We start from the raw sequence: 21255 nt of genomic DNA on the forward strand, positions 1-21255 counted from the left end.
GGTGCACTGTGTATAATTATTTAATATATATAAATACACACACATGCTTGTATATATTGAAGAAATATTTTCATGTATATACTGTATATAGATTTATATATAATTTATATTATATATAAATATAAATATTTTATATATAAATAATATTTTTTTCTTAAATATACATGCATGTATGTGTGTATTTATATATATATATATATATATACACAGAGAATAATTATACACAGTGCACCCACGTATATTATGTAAACACAAACTTTTATTTTGCATGCGATTAATCGCGATTAATCGTTTGACAGCCCTATATATAATATAAATTATACATAAATCTGTATACATTATATACAGTACATGAAAATATTTGTAAATATATACAAGCATGTGTGTGTATTTATATATATAAAATAATTATACACAGTGCACCCACATTTATTATGTAAACACAAACTTTTATTTTGGATGCGATTAATCGCGATTAATCGTTTGACAGCCCCTAGTTTATTTATCTCCTGAGTGACTATATTTTGGCTATATACAGCTGTATCAGTCACAATAAGTATTAGTAGCTCAGAACGCGAACTGACACCATCTGCCAACAATAGGTAAATCACTTGATAATCAAAGATATAACATGGTTGCTAAAGTACCAAAGAAGTGGATATTGTGATTACAGCCCACACATTCCATTTGCATACTGATTAGTTGCATTACATTATGATTAGTCAATGCTTTTAATTGGAAAACTACACTAGATACTCTACCGCCAATTAGAACGCTCTTCCCAGGCTGTGTGATCTCCTTCAGCTGCATGGTGGATGGTGGCTCGTCGTCCACCGAGAGGGAAACTTGGAAACCTCCCACGCTAATGGACACCGTGTGCCACTGCCCGTCACTCAGAGCCTGACCTGGCAGAGGAAGACACAGAGCGATGTTACGCCTCGAACGCCGTGCATTAATCAGGGCGAATGATTGACAGATCTGGGGTTTGTGCGCTGGAGCTCAACGAGTTAATCTGCATATGTCAGCCCAGAAGAGAATCCACTATTCCCCTTGAGAGGGACGTGCAGAGATTCAGTTTGCCGTCTGCGATGGCAGCTTGCCAGGCAGCTGCATCCAAAATTCAGTCGACATACAGGTGTGCCTGCCAAAGAGTGTTTTACAACTAAAAATCCTGTTTGAATTCACAGTAAATGCTTTTAGGGCGAACGTGTGCACGCGGGATTGGATTTGATCATGTTGCTGTATTTTGGAGACGCACACGCGAAGACAAGCGCACAACCTTGAATAATTATCCCTTGGAGGGACTTCCCTTTTACATCTGTTGTTCTTAATTTGAGTTAATTGTAAGTATACTCAATGCGCGTTTGAAGCATCAAAACAACCACTGAGAGGTATGCAACAGGGTTCCGGAAGTAAAAATAATTTAACGAGAACTTATAAGTCTTTAAGCTACGAGGTTGTTAATCAATGGTATTTGACTCCAAGTTGAAATAATGTGGTCTGACGTCTTCAACGGTTTCAAAATAATTTAACGTTTTAACAATTTTCAAAACAATTTCTGTTTAATAGTGAAATTTGTGGTGAAAAACTAAAGAGTTAGAAATTTTAGGTTACACTTTATTTCGATGGTCCACTTTAGGCATTCTACTTACTATAAATAACTTTGGAACTACAAATAAAACCAAAATATTAAGGAGCTTTCGCATCGGAGGAACCTTTTCATTATAGTTACAAGAACTAATGGCGGAAGTACCATCTTTTTGGCGTGTTCGCACCAGGGGAACTGGGAACGATTTTAGTTCTAGGAAATCCTTTTGAGGGAACTAAATCAGGTCCTACTTCAGAATAGGGTCTAACCCAGCACAATAGGAACTAACAGTGACGTAGCATATGCTAATTGGCCAAACGCACGCGAAACACCAGCACCCGCCATTTAAAAAAAAAGCAGATCATACAGTAGCCTACTCTCATAGACATATACACTAGACCTCACCTTGGGTAGGGTTGGGTATCGAGAATCGAGTATCGATTGGAATCGGGACTAACTTTTCGTTTTTCCCGGAATCGTTCAAAAGTTAAAATTTCGATTCCTAGTTTCGATATTCACAGTCCGCCGAGCGGAATAGGAAACCGCTGAACAACACCAACGAAGAAGCGTCTACCGGAAGTGTTGGCATAACCGCGCGAGTCGAACATTAGTAGCTTACGTCAGCGGTCCAAAGTGTGGCTTCACTTTTCTAAAAATAACAAAATCTCGGCAAAATGCAAAATTTGTGACAGAAGGAGTGTTTGTGACAGGATTATTTCCTTCAGAAAGGATTATTTCCTTCAGAAAGACCGTTGGTTAGCAAGGTTTGCTACACTTTTTTGACCCTGCCTCTTAAAAGAATCGGAATCGAGAATCGTTAGGAACCGGAATCGAAACAAGGAATCGGAATCGGAATCAGAATCGTTCAAATTCAAACGATACCCAACCCTAACCTTGGGGTTCTAAGCATGCGTCAAAACTGCCGCCATCTTGGAACAGGGGTCTTGTCGCTAGATAACGCTGCTATCTCTGCCTTTACTTTGAATTCATTGATGGTGGTGGACTTTTGTGCAGCGTATGATGTTCACGGATGAACTAGGAAGAATGTTTTAAAAAAAAAAATAATAATTTTTTTCTTTCTGGAATCAATGATAAATGCATGTCTGACCGTTGGAACAAACCAAAAAAACAAGAAAAATCGCATTCATGATGATTTATGGTGATTTTATTTCCGTTAGACCTGTGTCTACTACATTGACGCTGACGCATTGAAGTGGAGGGGCTCCCCTGTTTCAAAATGGCGGCTCTATTGACGCATTCGTTCCAATGAACTGCCGTAGCCAAGGTGAGGTCTAGTGTATATGTCTATGGCCTACTCCAAGAACATGGAAAAAAAGTGATAGATGGAACTCTCAACCTTTATGCTAAGGAGAAAACCAAATGCAGCTTTGAGGGGACCAAGTGAAACCTGATTATGTATTTCTGCTCAGCTAGTGACATTGGGAATCAATCACACGACATAGGCTAATATTTCATATACTGTCCACTTTGAGTTTGTTTAACAGTTCTATCTAATAAGGTATTAGACCGGACTGTAACAGATCATAAACTAATGAAAACGGAGAATGGGAACATGTGTGCTCAGGCTCTGCCATACCTTCAAAATAAAAGTCACAGATTTCCTATTGGTGGTCTCAATGAAATGGCCCAAGGGGAACATTTAGTTATTTCCTAGAACTAGCCAGTGCAAACAGTGGCTAGTAGACTGGTTTAGGGGTTTTGAGGTTTAGGAATGCCTCTTGGAGGAACAACAAAATAAGGTGTTAGCATATATTAAGTAGACAATCTACTATTACTCTAATAAAATTGAGTTGTAGTTGAAAAGTTACACATGGTTAGCCAAATGTCAAAAGTGGACCATCGAAATAAAGTGTTCCCGAATTTGGTTGTGTGATGCATGCTTAGGAAACTGGTAACCGTAAACTACTCCTTCTGGTATTTAATAAGCGATTGAATGAATAAATAAAAATTATTAATAGCCTAATAGTAATATTTTTCTAGAATATTGTGATTTTAATTACAACATTATGGTGTATGTTTTGAACCAGTGAGTTTGAACAAAGATGACAACCAGAAGGTTATAGGTTCAAATCCAACAAGTTGAGCTCCGGAAGAACACACATTTACACAAGTAGACGTCTCACCGATGACTATGTCAGAGCTCTGGAGTGCTGATCTGTAGTGTGTGAGCCTAAGCTGCCCATGAACGAGAAGCAAAAGCAGTCTCTCCGACTCTTGCCTCAGCCCGGTGGACATTAACATCCCTTCCCGGTTCCACGTTCGGAACTGAAAAGTCACCGACAGTTTTTCCATGGGAGCGTCCAACGGAAGTGACAAAAAACTGCTGCTGGAACTCAGGAAGGTGGCGGAGACAAGTTGAGGATCTGAGCAGGAAAAGGTCACGTTCCCCTGAAACGACAGAGAAGAAGCGTATGGTTGTGCAACAGTATTTTTTGGGGGTGAACTATTCCTTTAAGGACAAGCGTAGTAAACATTTCAGTGTTTACACAAAAAGAAACGATTCACCCCCAAATCTAAACGCAAACCCATGCAGAAATATGTTCCTTTCCTTCCCTGACAGGTTTTTGCCCGCGGGCAGGCAGACGGAGCGACAGGGGAATAAACAGTAAGTCAAATGTCAGGACTTCGAAGACTGCAGGTCTCCACGGAAACAGAATAGGGTCTGTTTTTAGACCAACAGTCCATTGGCACTGGACTTTGGACAATCCATTGATCCACCATCCTGTGCGGTCTCAGACAGCAAACCACAACAGGGCCGGCACCAGGCTGTCGGACTATCGCATGGGGAACCGTTCGAGGAAAAAGAACGTGTTTGGATTTTTTAAGTAAGGAGGTGACAGAGCACTCGCTAAAGACAATCCAATAAAACCCCCACAACACAAAAACATTCCCAGCTTAAGGTGTCACCCTTGGCTCCATCGTGAAGGAAATACACTTTGATTAAAGCCAACAGGAAACACCTTTCATATTCATCTTTTCTTCTGTAATGAAGTAAAAACAATTATTTGTTATAAATATATAAATAATTAAATACATTTATTTTTTGTGCTGTCAAATTCACAATTAATCACATCTAACATAAAAGTTTGTATATAATATATGTGTGTATATACATATATTTACAAACTTTTATGTTTGATGCGATTAATCGCGATTAATCGATTTGGCAGCACTATTATTTTTTTCCATTTGAAGAGTTCAGATGCAAAAGCCTCTAAATGACATTTGAAATTTTCTCCTTTAATGATGATTTTTATCAAACTTGTATATTTAAGTTTAGTAATTTCACTTAAATAACAATTAATAGGCAATTATCATTGCCATTTAAGAGAAATTACTGAACTTAAATATACAAGTTTGATAAAAATCATCATTAAAGAGGAAAATTTCAAATGGCATTTAGAGGCTTTTGCATCTGAACTCTTCATTTATTTATTTTGTAAATAAAATAAATAAAATGTACTTTTACATTTTAGTTCCGTAATGAGGAATTTCTAAGAGCAATACCCCCCAAATATTTATTAATTACCACTTTAATATTGATTTGAATATTTCAGATATTTTTAATTTAAGTTTATTTGTCTTAATCCATTGTTTGTTTTCTTGTTTCAAGCACAAACCAGAATAAATTCAGATTTTCACCTATTTTATAAAACTAACCATAAAAATAAAATTAATTTTTGTGATTAACTTATACAGTATATTCTCCAAAGACAAAGTAGATATTTATGAAATTTTGCATTTTGCTTGTGGAGTAAATGCCAAGAAGTTTCAATAATTTTCTTGAGGGGAAGACAAAAATAAAGACAAAAGTAATTAATTTTTTTGCAGTGTCAAAACTGTCTCTGGTCAAATCAAAGTGATTAGGATGCATGCAAATGTAGGCTAATATAACAGACATAAAAAAAATTAAAAAAACCCTTTTAGACTTTTTGGCCCTAGTAATCCCAGACAGTTCATTCCACATATGCTCTAAAATCCCACTATCATGGCGCTCGTCGCTCAAGAGACACCATGCCTCATTTCCTGGCCCTAATTGGGCTCCAAAGGCCCCTTAGGAGCCTGTATATTTGCCTCACTGAAAACGTACTGCATAATTGAGAGAGAGAGAGCAAGAGAGAGAGGAGGTGTCCGCTGTGATATTCTCAGAGGGTGGCACAGACTAAGTGGGACTCGGTCCTCTCCGTCATTAGTACCAGAGTCCCGCTGAACTCCCTCCCGGTCCATTAAAGGGAGCAATATCCAGCATGTGGGCCAGATTAATGGCTGGAGTGATTAGCTGTACTTTGGTGTAGTCCACTGCACTGATGGGACATGATATGACAGCGGACGACAAGCCATTACACATAATCATAGTGGGGTAACATGCACTAACAATACCAGACCAGAAGAATATAGGGAGTGTGTCCACCAAAGCGTTTTTCCACGCGCCTGCCGTATGTTTTCAAATGTTTTCAATGGAACCGCCGCGTTTTTAAAACGCCATGAGCGTAACGAGGCGCTGAGCAGTTTTTTCACCCTGAAGTTTTTTGCTGGTCGCCGAGAGTAGAAAAATGTTAAACTTTGGGTAAAACGCAGCGCTCATCACTGTCACTTTTGTCCCAGCCGTCCAATCCCAGTGGAGGAGGGGCGGGACTAATACCGCATCGACCAACTGTCACAACATCCTTTCTGTACAACGACATCAACCAGCAGAGCTAACCGAACAAAATGGATGAAAAATACATTTTTAGTATGCAACAAATTATCTGCGGAATCAGTTACAAGTAAACTGTGCTGCGGATATTCTGTATCATAGCAACAAAACGTCTCAACGAAAAAAAAAAAAAAAAACGAGCTGCAATGCCAAAACGCTCTCAAGCGCCCAAAGCTAGGCGTCTTCAGCAGTCTATGTATGCATATATGTGTCTATGTATGTATTTATGTGTCTATATAAGTATCTATATATATATCTACTGTATGTGTCTATGTATGTATCTATGTGCCTATGCATGTATCTATATATACGTGTGCCTATGCATATATGTATATATATATATGTGTGTGTGTGTGTGTGTGTGTGTCTATATATGCATCTATGTCTGTATCTATGTATGCATCTATATATATCTATGCGTCTATGCATGTATCTATATCTATATATATATATATATATGTATATATATAGATAAATGTGTCTATGCATGTGTCTATATATATATATATGTGTGTCTATGTATGTGTCTATGCGTCTATGTATATATCTATGTATGTATGTATGCATCTATATCTATGTGTCTATGCATCTATGCATCTATGCATCTATCTATCTATCTATCTATCTATCTATCTATCTATCTATCTATCTATCTATCTATGTACAGTATCTATCTATCTATCTATCTATCTATCTATCTATCTATCTATCTATCTATCTATCTATCTATCTATCTATCTATCTATCTATCTATCTATCTATCTATCTATCTATCTATCTATCTATCTATCTATCTATCTATCTATCTGTCTATAAACGAACAATTATATATCATATATTATAGCAAATATCTAAATACAACCAAAACCAAAGCACAATTAAATGACACAGAACTTTTGAACATCACAGTTAAAGTGTTGCCGGATGAAGAAGTAGAAATGTGTCATTACACAAAGCCATCCGTCTCATTAACCCTTGCCCCCCCCCCCAACCACATTTCAAATTGACTGTAATTTAGTCCCCAAACCTGAATTCATGACGTGCGGTTTTATGAGGTATTTCGCCAGCGGACCATTTATGAGGCGTAATCCAAGGCCCGAGCAGCTTTTGGAGATAGATTGCCCACCTTGTAAAAGATATTTTAATGACACGGCTCTCAGCGCTGAGGGAATAATGTGGACAAAACCACAATTCATTCTCTTAAAGAGCTCCCATGCGGTGCCATAGTACACTGGCGACGGCTCAAACAGATCCGAACGGCTCCATTTCGCTCCCTGCTGCCCCGTTCCACAGAGAACTACGCCAGCGTTAAGATGCATTTCTGCAAAACTAATGAGAACCAAAATATAAATCAATCTCGCTACGAACGTTTGCGCCCCAACTATGAAAATTCATCACGATCCACAAACTTGGCTGCAGAAAGTTCTGGCACTTCTCCAAGCTGGTGCTATTAGGGAAAAAAAATCACTAAACGCTCGGGTCAAGAACCATTCATTATGGATAGGGTGGGATGGGATTGCTAATTCATCAAGACCTGAGGTGATTTTTCCTATTTTATGGCTTTTCACGGCCCTCACAACAACAATAACAAATGTATGAGATTATCAATAATACATGTACAAGACAAACATCCTCACCACAGTGTAGATCTGAGGTTTGCGTCGTTTAGCGAGGTCAATGATGTTGACACCATTGTAGTAGAGGTTCTCCATACATCCATGGAAGTTTTTCCGCAGGAACGTGCCTGGTTTTCCAGGAAGAGGGATGCCTCCAAAACTGAGCTTTGTGAAATGAAGGAAAAACAAAAGCGATGGAGAGGTTTTACAACACAGCGAGAAATGCGTCCAATCATTAGTCAAGTGATTTGGCGCTTGAGGTGTTATGCTCTTAACCAATCGAAATGACGTGATTATGGTCACCAATCTTTAACTCAGCATGTTACAAATTACAATTCTGCAGATCCAGATCAAAATATGCAGCATTTTTATGTTTTGAGACTAATCAAATTCTGTCAAAAAATAGTTAAAATAAATAATTAATTAAAATAAATAAAAAATAAAAATGTAAAAAAGTTCTTTATATATTTCATGCAACAAATATACAAACAACAAAAATACACAAATAATTTTGAAGGAGATCAAAATTGACTGCAATGGTTAATTTTTAAAATGATTAATTATTAATAATAAATGAATACATTAATTCTAAATCTCTTGAAATAATGCATTATTAAATGTATTAAAACTAATAAATTAAACATTCAATTTATTATGAATTGATTCTAGGTACCATTGCATTTGACAAAAATCTGTAGTTCGGACAACTCATCAATATTTTAGTTCGTTTTAAGAGAGTGTAAATTTAAAAATGCAAATATCTCCTAAAAGTGACCTCAAAAATAACATCAGCTAGCTATGCTAATTCTCACTTTGATTGGGATCTTTGACAAAAGTTACTTTTCCATATGGATCTGCTGTCTAATTGTGGAAGTTTCCGCCATAGAAAGTTTACATCTCGCAATTGACCGTTCGCAAAGTCCCGCCCCCCTTCGTTACTGTCTCTATGTTTGACAAGCTACGCCGCTCTCACGGCAAACCATGTTCTCACGCAGACAGACAGGACAGGTTATAATATTAAACATCTTAAACAAAGTCTCACCTTTCAAATTTGGTCTTTTTTAAAAAGAAATTTAAACAATAAATACCGTTTTGTGGCTCTTTAATGTGTTGTGACAGATCGCTGTAGAGCATCAGATAAGGCTGCTCATGATCCGATCTCTTCCTTCTAGTTAATTTTTACCATCAAATAAATAAAAATGAACATATTAAGAAGGAATGTTCCTATAACCGCGGAAAGGCGTCAGTACCTTCCGTTTTTCAAGTTCAAATCCTACCATGTTAATCTACTAACTCTCCTGACTGCTTTGTCGGACAAAATGGCGGATGACAAAGCATGATTGGTCAGATCACCTGTCAATCAAGCTCCTATGCGAAGGGTCAATTCTGAGAAATAAGTCAGTTTAGTGAAAAAAAGACGCGATTACCTTTTTATTTTTTATTCTGCGGCGGAAACAAGCTTCCATACTTAAAGGGATAGTTCACCCCAAATTGAAAATTCTGTCAGAATATTCGGAGCTCAAATTAAAACATTTTTGATGAAATCTGACAGCTGGATCACTCCTCCATAGGCTTCTAAAGGGATCGACACTGGCAGGCCCAGAAAAGACATCGTTCAAATAGTCCAAGTGACTACAGTGGCTCTATCTATAAGTTTATCAAGCGAGTGCGCAAAAAAACAAACAAAAATAACGACTTTATTCAACTATTCATTTCCTTCTCTGTGGGCCTCGAGATTTCACGTAGAGTAACTACACAACGCTTCTAGGTTGTACTTCACTATTTTAACAATGTCTTTAATAATTTTCTGGGCCGGCAAGTTTCAATCCCTTAGAAGCCTATGGAGGAGTGATCCAGCGCTCAGATTTAACCAAAAATATCTTCATTTGTGTTCCGAAGATGAAAAAAGGTTGGAACAACATGAGGGTGAGTAAATACTGACATGATTTTCATTTTGGGGTGAACTATCCCTTTAAGTATACTTCACAAAAATAATAAAACAATGCAAGTATAACATTCAAAAACATTCTCACCTCATAATCGACTTCCAGCGAATCATCCAGCCCACCCGTCCTCACGTGTTTGGTTAGCCTGTCCACGGTGAAATTGATCTGTTTGTTAAATCGCTCGATCAAGACGGAGTGCCAGTGCTGGTCGTCCAGAAGACTTCCCAGAAACACAGAGACATGGCCACTGCTAGGGTGTGTCTTAGCGTCGTCTTGAGAGAGGAAAAAACAAATCATGTATTTGAGTATAACTTTAGCATCATCACTCTTTATGTTCTTCCTTTGTACATCCATTTCTTTATTTTCACTGTCACACATAATTATTTTATATATATATATATATATATATATATATATAAACACACACATGCTTGTATATATTTAAGAAATATTTTCATGCATATACTGTATATAGATTTATATATAATTTATATTATATATAAATATAAATATTTTATATATGAATAATATTTATTTCTTAAATATACATGCATGTGTGTGTATTTATATATATACAGTACAAAATAATTATACACAGTGCACCTACATATATATGTAAACACAAACTTTTAGTTTGGATGTGATTAATTGCAATTAATCCCTTTGACAGCCCTAATAAAAATAGTTTTAGTTTCAAGGAATGTTTACACAAACGATGTACTTAAAACAGATTTTTTTTCATTCGCGTTTTTTTTTTTATTTAGAAAGTTTCGCGTATAGACGAGAACGTTGTCAAAGTGACCCCCGTTCACACAGATCAGCGAAAATTACAAAAAAAAAATGCTGTATTATGCTACCAGGCCAGTAGATGGCGATGTAACTTTGTAAAGAAACACTACGCACATACTGTAGAAGACTAAACATGTAATACACATGTGACCGTTTTCAAAAGTTTGCGTGTTCAGGCCTGTTGTCATGTAAATGAAATGGCCAAAACGCATTAAAAGTATTTCGTTTTTTAGTATCTTAGTTAACAATAATGACTCTGATACAGGTGAACACATACATAAATTCCATTATTTCATGCTGACAAATGAATTAAAAATTTGTGCTTAAAGCAAACATTTCAGTTGCTAATTTTGCAGTGTCTTTATAATAAGCAACCTTACAAACAAAATGATCAAACAGTCTCTTTTTAAGCACATATTCTCAAAACGAGCCATAAATAGCTTGGGAAAGGTCTGCCGTGTGCCGTCTCCTTTGTTTGATCCTTCTGAACTTCCTGGAAAGAAACCTGCTGTACTGATGATAAAAGTGCAGGAAGAACAGAGTATCTTGACAAAGTGAGAGAAGCCTGTCAGGAACATGTTCGGCTCATATTTCACCACAAAATCAAAAGAAAGATAGAAGAAATTATATTTTTGCATAAAGAAAATAGAGACTATTTTTATCATCAATAATATTTTTTGCATGACAATTAAGCCAATCTTCCTTCCGAAATGACAGTGATGGGAAAAAGGCAAGTATGTATCATAATTTTTGTTGTAATCCATAAATGTAATAGCAATATATATATATTTATGTATTTTATATTTATAGTATATATAAATTAGTGTTGTCAATCGATTAAAATGTAACTATTCAATAAAATTTGTCTGTAATTAATTGCACCTTACGTCAAAGTTTTTAATACATATTTTTTTTATTTTGAAAGACTTTTACATTTAATCTTCAAAATAATCTAAGGAATGGCTTAATAGCACTAGAATGAATGATAGCGTGATAATATAGGCCAAAGGATGACAGAAAAAACAGATGATGCAGAAAAAGAAAAAAATAATAGCACTCTGTATATATATATATATATATATATATATATATATATATATTTATAAAAAATTTTCTCACAAAGCAAAAACAAGAAGCAGACACATTTTAGTGAGAATCACCCATGAGCGTGACAAATGCAGCATTTGAAATTAGCTTTGGCAGCTTTCAGATGGAGGCCGAATGTAAACACAAAAACATTGTCCTGATAAACAGCATCAACAATGTCGCCTTGGTATACTTAGCAATCAGAGCTCGCAGCCGCTCTTAGCGTAACATACAGCTTATTCCATCTGACTGATGGTGCTAATTGAACATGAGGCTCAGAAATCTCTGGGACTATACACTAGACCACTCTTCGTGACAACTCCATACACTTAAATGTGATTACGCCGCAGATATGGCCTCTTAATCAAATCTTTGTTTCACAACTGCCTCTCACATGATTACCATAAGATGCCACGATTGTGTCTGTGAGCACTTCCTCTTTCTCCAATGATAGGAGAGCTCTACAAAACCCATATGTGAAATTTTAGTCCACATCTATTACTTGCCACAATTCTCAACACAAAAATGCTTGAAATCAAGTTTTTGCATCCACATGCTGGCGTAGAATATGTTTCAGGCGTCCCACTTGAGTTTTGAGTTTAAAAGGCTAGAGACCTCTCACTCACCCAGATTGATATGCAGGGCCAGTCGGCCCTTATGCAGCTCTAGCGTTATGTAATCGCCTCTTTGGCCCTCTCCATGCACAAGGACCCCGTCCGCACGCTGGCTCTTAAACCGCAGCGAGATGACGTCTTTCACCGTGCTGGTGGACTTCTGATTAAACCGGTACAGCAAAGAGCTCCTGCCATTGAAGTCTGCAACATCCGACTCTATGGAAGGAAAAAAAATAATAAAAAAATCTGCATCAAGTGCGAAACTTTCATATGGCACATAATTCATGAGTAAATGATTTTCAGTAAAGTGTTTTCATAATATTTTATAAACAAAGCAAAGAGAAAAAGTGAAAACAAAGCGAAGCAAAAACAAAGCAAAGATCAACTAAAGCTAAAGCAAATGTGAAAACAAATGCAAAAACAAAAAGCAATGAAAAAAGCATAGCAAAACCAAAAGCAAAGATAAAGTTAAAGTAAACGCAAAATAAAACGCAGAAGTAAAGCAAAAATAAAAAAGCAAAGCAAAACAAAAAGTAAAGCAAACAAAAAAGCTAAATCAAAGCAAGCCAACAAAGAACAAAAAGCAAAGCAAACAAAACAAAAAAACCCAAAACAAAACAACACAACCCAAAACAACAACCCAACCAAAAACAAAAAACAAAGCAAAACAAAAAGAACCCAAAACAAAACAACCCAACCAAAAACAAAACAACCCAAAACAAAACAAAACAAAACAAAAAACCAAAAAGCAAAACAAAACAACCCAAAACAAAAAACACAACCCATTCCAAGACAAAACCAAACAAAACAAAAACAAAGTAAAACAAAACAACCAAAAACAAAACAAAAAACAAAGCAAAACAAAAAGAATCCAAAACAAAACAACCCAACCAAAACAACCCAAAACAAAACAAAACAAAAAACAAAGCAAAACAAAACAACCCAAAACAAAAAACACAACCCAAAACAACCCATTCCAAGATAAAACCAAACAAAACAAAAACAAAGTAAAACAAAACAACCCAAAACAAAACAACCCAACCCAAAACATCCCAATCCAAAACAAAAAACAAAACAAAACAAAAGTAAAAGCAAAGCAAACCAAACCCAAAACAACCCATTCCAAGACAAAACCAAATAAAACAAAAAACAAAGCAAAATAAAACAACCCAATCCAAAACAAAAACAAAAGCAAAACAAAACAAAACAAAACAAAACAAAACAAAACAAAACAAAACAAAACAAAACAAAACAAAACAAAACAAAACAAAACAAAACAAAACAAAACAAAACAAAACAAAACAAAACAAAACAAAAACAAAACCGTCTTAAGAGTTAAGTTCAGTTTATTTTTCTTATTTCGTTCTTTAAAAAATGTTGGCCATAATTTAAAGAAAAATCAAGACTGTCTCAAAGCAACCCTTCAAAACATATTCTACCCTGGGCGGTAAAGGAAGAAATGTGCATGGGTTTTGACCCGGGCTCAGAGGTCAGACATTACATTTTTGCTCTCTTTCTCCATCTCTCCTCGCCGGATGCCAGAGTGCTAGAGACTGAAGCTAACTAGCCATGACAAGCAAAGCCGCGCAAAGAGCTCGGAGCCGTCTGCTGAATATAGAACTAACACAGAGGGTCCAGGAACATCAGCAAGCGTAATGAGGCTGAGTTAGATAAAGTGAGGAGATCAGACGAGAATGTGTTTGGTTTTCGTTTTTTTGCATGAGTTGGCGTCTCGATGGAGGCACAATGCGTGTCAAGATGGAATGATAAGGAAATGTATCTTTATCTCAAAGTCTTTTAATCTTAGATGCACAACAATAATCAGAAATCCATAGAAGTTATATAAACAATGACCTTGAGAACTGAGAGGATAGAAAGAAGTTGAAAACACTGCCAGGTTCAGCAGAGTAAAATGCATATTGTATAATCCTTCCTGAGGGGAAAGAACAAAAACAATGAAGTTCAAACTCTCGACTGCATCTTAACTCAGCCGGGCGGCTCGCTAAACACAACACACGGTGGGATCACGTCACGCTTGAATAATTTATTATTTAGGATTGTGGATGGCAAAATAAAACGCAGAAATAAAATATAAATATTAGATGAAGAAAAAAACTCAACGGGAATTAGAATGGTTGCCAAAGCAACAAGCTGAAATGACTTTAAGTTAAAGGAATAAATAAATTAAAATAAAAAATAAAAAAAAAATTAAACCAGCATAATTTAACTTGTATAATAAAAAAGTTCATTAATTAATTAACTAACTAACAAAAATGACTACAGCAGATAACAAAATAAAATACAAATATTTCCACTAAATTATAAAGACAAGTAAAAATGTAAAAATCAAAAAGTTAATTCAAAATATTAATACAAACTATAATAATATTTAAAGAATATTCATATAAAACTTGAACCAATGAAATTCTGATGGAATGAATGAATAAATAAAAGGCATGTCCATCTACATATTTTTCACTTTGAACATCTTACTTTTGTTTTAATTTAAGATTAATACAATACAAAAAATATATATTAAATACATTGAAACTTAAGATTGACTTTTTGGGTTAGGGTTTTTGGTGATGTTGAGGTCTTATTTGTTGTTTACTTATGTTAATGATGATGGTTAAAATTATATAAATTGTAACAACAACAACAACAACAACAATAATGATAATAATACACTGTACAAAAATATTGTTGGTTTGACATAAAAAAATAAGTAACCTGGTTGCCTTAAAATTTAAGTTCATTGAAATGGAAAAAGTGAGTTAATAAAATAAGATTGATTTAATCATCACAAACTCAAAATATTATGTTATCTGAACTACATAAATTATCTAAGTTGATTTGACAAAAGAAAAAATGTTGTGATTACAAATCATGAAATTATTTTTTTACAGTGTAATAATAAGAACAACAACAACAACAACAGTGTCGAAATCAGCTATTGACTACGGAAGCCCTGAACCGCAACCTAAAAAAAAAAAAAAAAAAAAATCTGTAAAAAAAAAAAAATCTGTAAAAAAAAAAAATCTGTAAAAAAAAAAAAATCTAGCATTTCGAGATTAAAGTCGGAATGTTTCTAGATTAAAGTCGGAATGTTTCGAGATTAAAGTCGGAATGTTTCGAGATTAAAGTCGAAATGTTTCGAGATTAAAGTCGAAATGTTTCGAGATTAAAGTCGAAATGTTTCGAGATTAAAGTCGAAATGTTTCGAGATTAAAGTCGAAACATTGTGCATTCATAACAGTGCGCGTCCACTGGCTCAGAGCGCGCGCGTGTGTGTGTGAAGTCGAACTGCATGGATAAACCCAAAATAGTAGCTTTTTACTTTTATCTGGGCTTTCAACAAAATTCTACACACGTCACACGTGCTAGTGGCAGTGTTTCTGAGGTGTTTTCGTGCTCGTCTAGTCAACACTATCTGGGTCGAGAACACAACAGTAACTTTTCGGTCTCCTCTTCAACGTAAATACGCTCTGGATACATTTTAAGTGCATCATTCTGTATCCAATCATTTGGCCGGATCCTGTGATTTCCTAAGATTTAATAACCACTTATGGTTGAGGAGAGATTCTCTGATATGATTGTAAAGCACTTTGAGTGTAGGCATATATGAAAGCGCTATATAAATGCCCTATTCATTCATTCATTCATTCATTCATTCATTCATTCATTCATTCATTCATTCATTCATAAAGCTGGATTTCTCCATCCAGTCTGAAAAGTGTTTTCCGTGTTGGTTTTCCTATAGGCTAAAGTCTATTCCGGCGCATTATATTTTATAACGATGAAGTAAGATAAGTAATTCAGATAAAAGTAAAAAGCTACTATTTTGTGTTTATCCATGGCAGTTCGACTTCACACGCGCGCGCTCTGAGCCAGTGGACGCGCACTGTTATGAATGCACAATGTTTCGACTTTAATCTCGAAACATTTCGACTTTAATCTCGAAACATTTCGACTTTAATCTCGAAACATTTCGACTTTAATCTCGAAACATTTCGACTTTAATCTCGAAACATTTCGACTTTTTTTTTTACAGATTTTTTTTTTTTTTACAGATTTTTTTTTTTTTTTACTGACTTTTTTTTTTTTTTAGGTTGCGGTTCAGGGCTTCCGTAATTGACAGCCCATGGAATAAGATTGAAAAGAAAATAACTCCATACCAAATTTACTCTGTTAAGATCTATTTAACAAATTTTCATTTTGAAATATAGTCTTAGTCATTCATAAACTAAGAATTAGACCTCTCTTTATTTACGGGTCTCTTGGTGGCATCGACACAGCAGTACTCCGTTGTGAATTAATGACTGTACAGGGATGGACACACACACACACTTAAGAGAACGTATGGTCTTGCTACACACTCCCCATTTCAGACATACACACACAAACAGTTTATACCACGAAGGCACGACCTTAAATTGCAGTTAGCAGCAGAGGCGCTTGACAGATTTAAAACTAATTGACTGCAGGAGCATTCGGGGAGTGCATGAATAAGGCCAATGCACCGCTGAGGATGTCCCGTTTTATTCTCCGGAAGAGAAATGTGAATGGAGGGAGACCATGTGCTATCCTAAACATGTGTCTTAAGTCTCAGGCATGTTCGAATTCACTTTGCCCCGCGTTTGACGAGTCCATAACGTGTTTGGATAGGGTGAGAGTAATCGATCTTGTCGAGAGTAATCGTGCACAGAAAACCACAGCAGAGTAGATCGCACCAACTGCTGTTAAACATGGCTGCTCTTTTGAGAAAGCAATAGTACTTTTACTTGAGTATATTTTTTAGCACTCTTTCCACACTAGTTCATGTGCCCTTTTGTACTAACATTGAGCACCGCAGTGTCAAGCCATTGTATGTTTAGCGCGTACTAGCGCGGGGATAATTATAAATGTAATTACCGATCACTAATTCACTGCCTGATTCATTCGTGGCTCCTTTGAAATGCAAGCCTGCGCCCGCTGCTAATGCTAGCGCTAACCTGCCAGCGGTCTGACTTTGAGAAAGCACTAGCGTCTCTGTTATCAAACCCTATTACTGAAATACTGTGTGGTCAGCACCCACTTATCATGTTTGATCAACGCGGTAAACCGAGTCGCCCCCAGCAGTGTCACATTCTGCCCTATCTCACGAAATTAACGTTTAGAAAATAAACATGGCAGTGATAGGTCGCCGAGTCAAGCTTTGAATTGACAATAGGTGCAGCTAGTGCGCAGACTGCAAATACAAAGCACCTGAGGAGAGACTGAGAGAAAGGAACAATCAGGGGAAGGGGGAAAAAAGAGAGAAAACGAGCAGTAGCAAGGCTGCATTATAAATATTTAAAGCGCTAGACGTGTGGTGAAGGCTACCCTTGAGGTAACCGATTGATTGTTACCCTGCACTTTGATACCCAGTGACGGGTAAGTCTAAACCCACTCAACCCGACTGCAGTAAAACAACGTTACATTGAACTAGCTACAGCTAAAAACACACTAGCTGAACTGAAGTTTTTTGTCCTTTTTTTCCTTCAGACCATGATTGTGTGTGCAAGACTCGAACCAACATCACCACAATATCATAATAAAGAGTTAGGAATCTCCAGATTATCTTCAAATCTTTTGGATTATTTCGAAATTCGAATACAAGGTCACAAAAAGTAAATGTCAGTGTTAGTCGAGACCATCTCACTCGAGTCCGAGTCGACACCGAGACCAGAGAGAGTCGAGTTCGAGTCAAGACCGAGTCCATAGAGAGTCGAGTCCGAGTCGACACCGAGACCAGAGAGAGTCGAGTTCGAGTCAAGACCGAGTCCATAGAGAGTCGAGTCCGAGTCGACACCGAGACCAGAGAGAGTCGAGTTCGAGTCAAGACCGAGTCCATAGAGAGTCGAGTCCGAGTCGACACCGAGACCAGAGAGAGTCGAGTTCGAGTCAAGACCGAGTCCATAGAGAGTCGAGTCCGAGTCGACACCGAGACCAGAGAGAGTCGAGTTCGAGTCAAGACCGAGTCCATAGAGAGTCGAGTCCGAGTCGACACCGAGACCAGAGAGAGTCGAGTTCGAGTCAAGACCGAGTCCATAGAGAGTCGAGTCCGAGTCGACACCGAGACCAGAGAGAGTCGAGTTCGAGTCAAGACCGAGTCCGAGTCGAGTCCGAGACCAGAGACGGTCGAGTCCGAGTCGAGACCGAGACCAGTGAGGGTTGATTACCTAATTTACTTTTATTTACTTAGAGAAATCCTTTTTTTTTTTTTTTACTGAATTTACTTAGAGTTTAAAAAATATGATCAGTTTAGGGTAAAAAGGCCACATAGTAGGTGGTGTTAAAAGTAATTTTATTACAATTTGTCATGTGCAGTTGCGCACTAGAAAATCACCAATCACTGGGCGTGTCAATCAATTTAAAGAAATATTTTATTAACATACATTAATAATCATGAAAAATATTTTTAATTAAACTCGAGTGGACTCGGGAATAATTCCGAGTCCTAAAAAAAAAATGTTCGAGTACGAGTCAATTCTGAGTCCAAATGGACACGAGTCCATGACAAGACCAAGACCATTAAAATATGGTCTCGAGACGAGTCCGAGTCTCGAGTACTACAACACTGGTAAATAAATATATAAAAAAAGGAAAGTACGCATGGATGAATCGTTCACAATAAGATACATTTACAACGATGAATTTCCATTTCGTGTCAAGTTTAAAAAACAAAATCCCAATTATCCCCCAAATGTACATTCAGTACTCACTGTATAAACAGCCATAGACCTCCACTCTCAGGCCCATCCATCCCCCGGGACTCCAGTCCACCGGCAAGAACCGCAGAAACCGTGTTCTTATGGAGTGTGAGAGCTTGTGGTGAACGATCCCATCGGAATTTGTGTTTCCAGGGAAAGTCTGCAGGGGAAAAAATATACGTTTGCAAAACAGACAATTATCCAAGATTTGGCCTTGCTATATACCGGTAATGACAAACGAGGAGAGATATCCAAGGTATCATTTTCAGACACAGAAATGCATTCTCTGGTACAAAAATGACAAAGTTGTGTATTGCTAGCATGCATTTATCTCAATTAGCATGTATTGTTTGACACAAAGTCTTCTAAAGTTAAACCTGCCTGATGGATAGCCTTTGTAGAGGTGCTGTCAATTGTACCATTGATTAGCTCATCATTTAATGAGTAATTTTAGTTGGTTATGCTAAATTTCCATAGAAATTTTCCTAATGTAACTACACCTTAACACAAATGTGTTACTAGCTCTCCTACATCTATTTACAGTCTGTGCTGTAGTGAACCCAGACAGCAAACTGACATTGAATCAACGTGGAAACGACGTCTCTCATGACATTGAAACAACGTTGATTTTGCTCATCGAATTAACGTTGAACCAACGTCAGACGCGGCATTCTTCAAAGCTAAAGGAAAATCGAAAATTGGTTTGCTTTCATAACGTTGAAACAACGCGTTGATTTCAAGTTGATTTTCCGTTAGTTTCGAAAGAATGACGTGTCTGACGTTGGTTCAACGTTAATTCGATGAGCAAAACTATGTCAGATCAACGTTGTTTCGATGTCATATTTCCACGTTGATTCAATGTCAGTTTGCTATCTGGGAAGTCTTGGTAAACATTAAGATATTGCCAATTTAAGACATTTCTTCAGTTTGTTAACATTGTACAATGTTAGCACTCAAGTCTGAAGGTTTGGCTAGTTAAAGCTACACTGTGTAACTCTTTTAGTTTATTCTTAGCTAAAAACACTTAGTTCTTTGAAAAAAATATGTGCTCATTAATGTATATTTACTTTGTTCAAGTAATAAAGTATTCTCGTGAGTGTTTAATATGCCATTGAAAACACATACGGGTAAGGCGTTCTAATGTCGGTCGCCATGTTTCCCCTCCATCTTGAATGTACATTAGCCAAAGAGGGACATACCTGTTAATTCAAGCTTCGCCTTTCGCGTTTACGTTTGAGTTAACACTCATGGACGAGGTCAAACTGGAAGCCATGTTAATCTTGGACTACATTGGCCACCGTAGGAGTTGAAACGAAATCGGACTTGAGAGAAACAGAAACTAATATTCACTGGATGGTCATATATCTTTTCACTGCTAGATGGGGGTAAAAATCACACAGTGTAGCTTTAACATGTGCTGGTAGACGCCATTACTTCACTGCGCTGATAGTTGCTAATGAAGGTAGCCTCCCAAGTGGCATAAGAATGTCGAAAGACTTACTAACAGACTTTTTTAGCCATCTTAGTCCCAATTAGCATATAGGTTTACCTCAGAAAAACTCTTCAAAAGTCAGAGAGTTTCTATACATAGAGCTGAACTTTTGCCAAACTGCATTTACCTAAGATTTTAGAAAAACTAACACAAAAAGTTAGCGGGGAGCCTCTGGCAGCGTTAGTTTCTTTAAGCTGCACTCAAAGCGTCAATGCTAATCTAAACCTCCAGTTTTAGAATAGCTGGGGGTCCTACCTCCAGCTGTAGCGCCTTCCAGAAAAACGGCATGACCAGGAGGCACCTGCCGCACTTTCAAAATGTTCCACGTCTTTTAATCTTCCACTCATTAAAATGCTTCACACCTTCAAAGACTTCCATTAAACTCAGTTCTCAAACTAATCAGCACCTTTTTTTCCCTCCCACTGGGTCGGAAGATAAAAGAACCAAACATTAAGCCATCTTCGAACAAATTTTTTCGAAAAATTACATAAAAACTTGTAATGAGATGAGTTAGCCACAGAAAATATACACACCACCTCCGCATCCACCTCCTCCTTCTGCTCTCTGTTTGTTTAGCTCCAATGATTACATTAGCAGGCAAACCAAGCTTTCTTAATGAGAGACGATGGAGATGGCAGGTAAGATATCTGTAATGTTTCGCCCCAGTTCTCTTTTA

The 21255-nt window shown here is 36.9% G+C and overlaps 1 protein-coding gene across 3 annotated transcripts in view; it reads right to left on the reverse strand.

Annotated features, from left to right (window-relative positions):
* Nucleotides 1–21255, reverse strand: part of cntnap5b (contactin associated protein family member 5b) — an 83495-nt gene that overhangs the window by 32367 nt on the left and 29873 nt on the right. Inside the window, exons 1-7 of one of the 3 annotated variants that reach the window (XM_089134485.1) lie at nucleotides 20213–20253; nucleotides 19100–19247; nucleotides 12369–12572; nucleotides 9955–10139; nucleotides 7943–8086; nucleotides 3733–3997; nucleotides 762–905 (exon numbers count right to left, since the gene is read on the reverse strand). In XM_089134485.1, the coding sequence (XP_088990611.1) occupies nucleotides 762–905; nucleotides 3733–3997; nucleotides 7943–8086; nucleotides 9955–10139; nucleotides 12369–12572; nucleotides 19100–19136 (979 nt within the window). In that variant the 5' untranslated portion in view covers nucleotides 19137–19247; nucleotides 20213–20253. Of the gene's footprint in view, nucleotides 1–761; nucleotides 906–3732; nucleotides 3998–7942; nucleotides 8087–9954; nucleotides 10140–12368; nucleotides 12573–19099; nucleotides 19248–20154; nucleotides 20254–21255 lie in introns of those variants that run through there. The other 2 variants (XM_089134488.1, XM_089134480.1) reach the window with 2 other exon arrangements.

The sequence above is a fragment of the Pimephales promelas genome, chromosome 2, assembly GCF_988280905.1.
Source record: "Pimephales promelas chromosome 2, fPimPro1.hap1.1, whole genome shotgun sequence".
NCBI classification, from domain to species: Eukaryota; Metazoa; Chordata; class Actinopteri; order Cypriniformes; family Leuciscidae; genus Pimephales; species Pimephales promelas.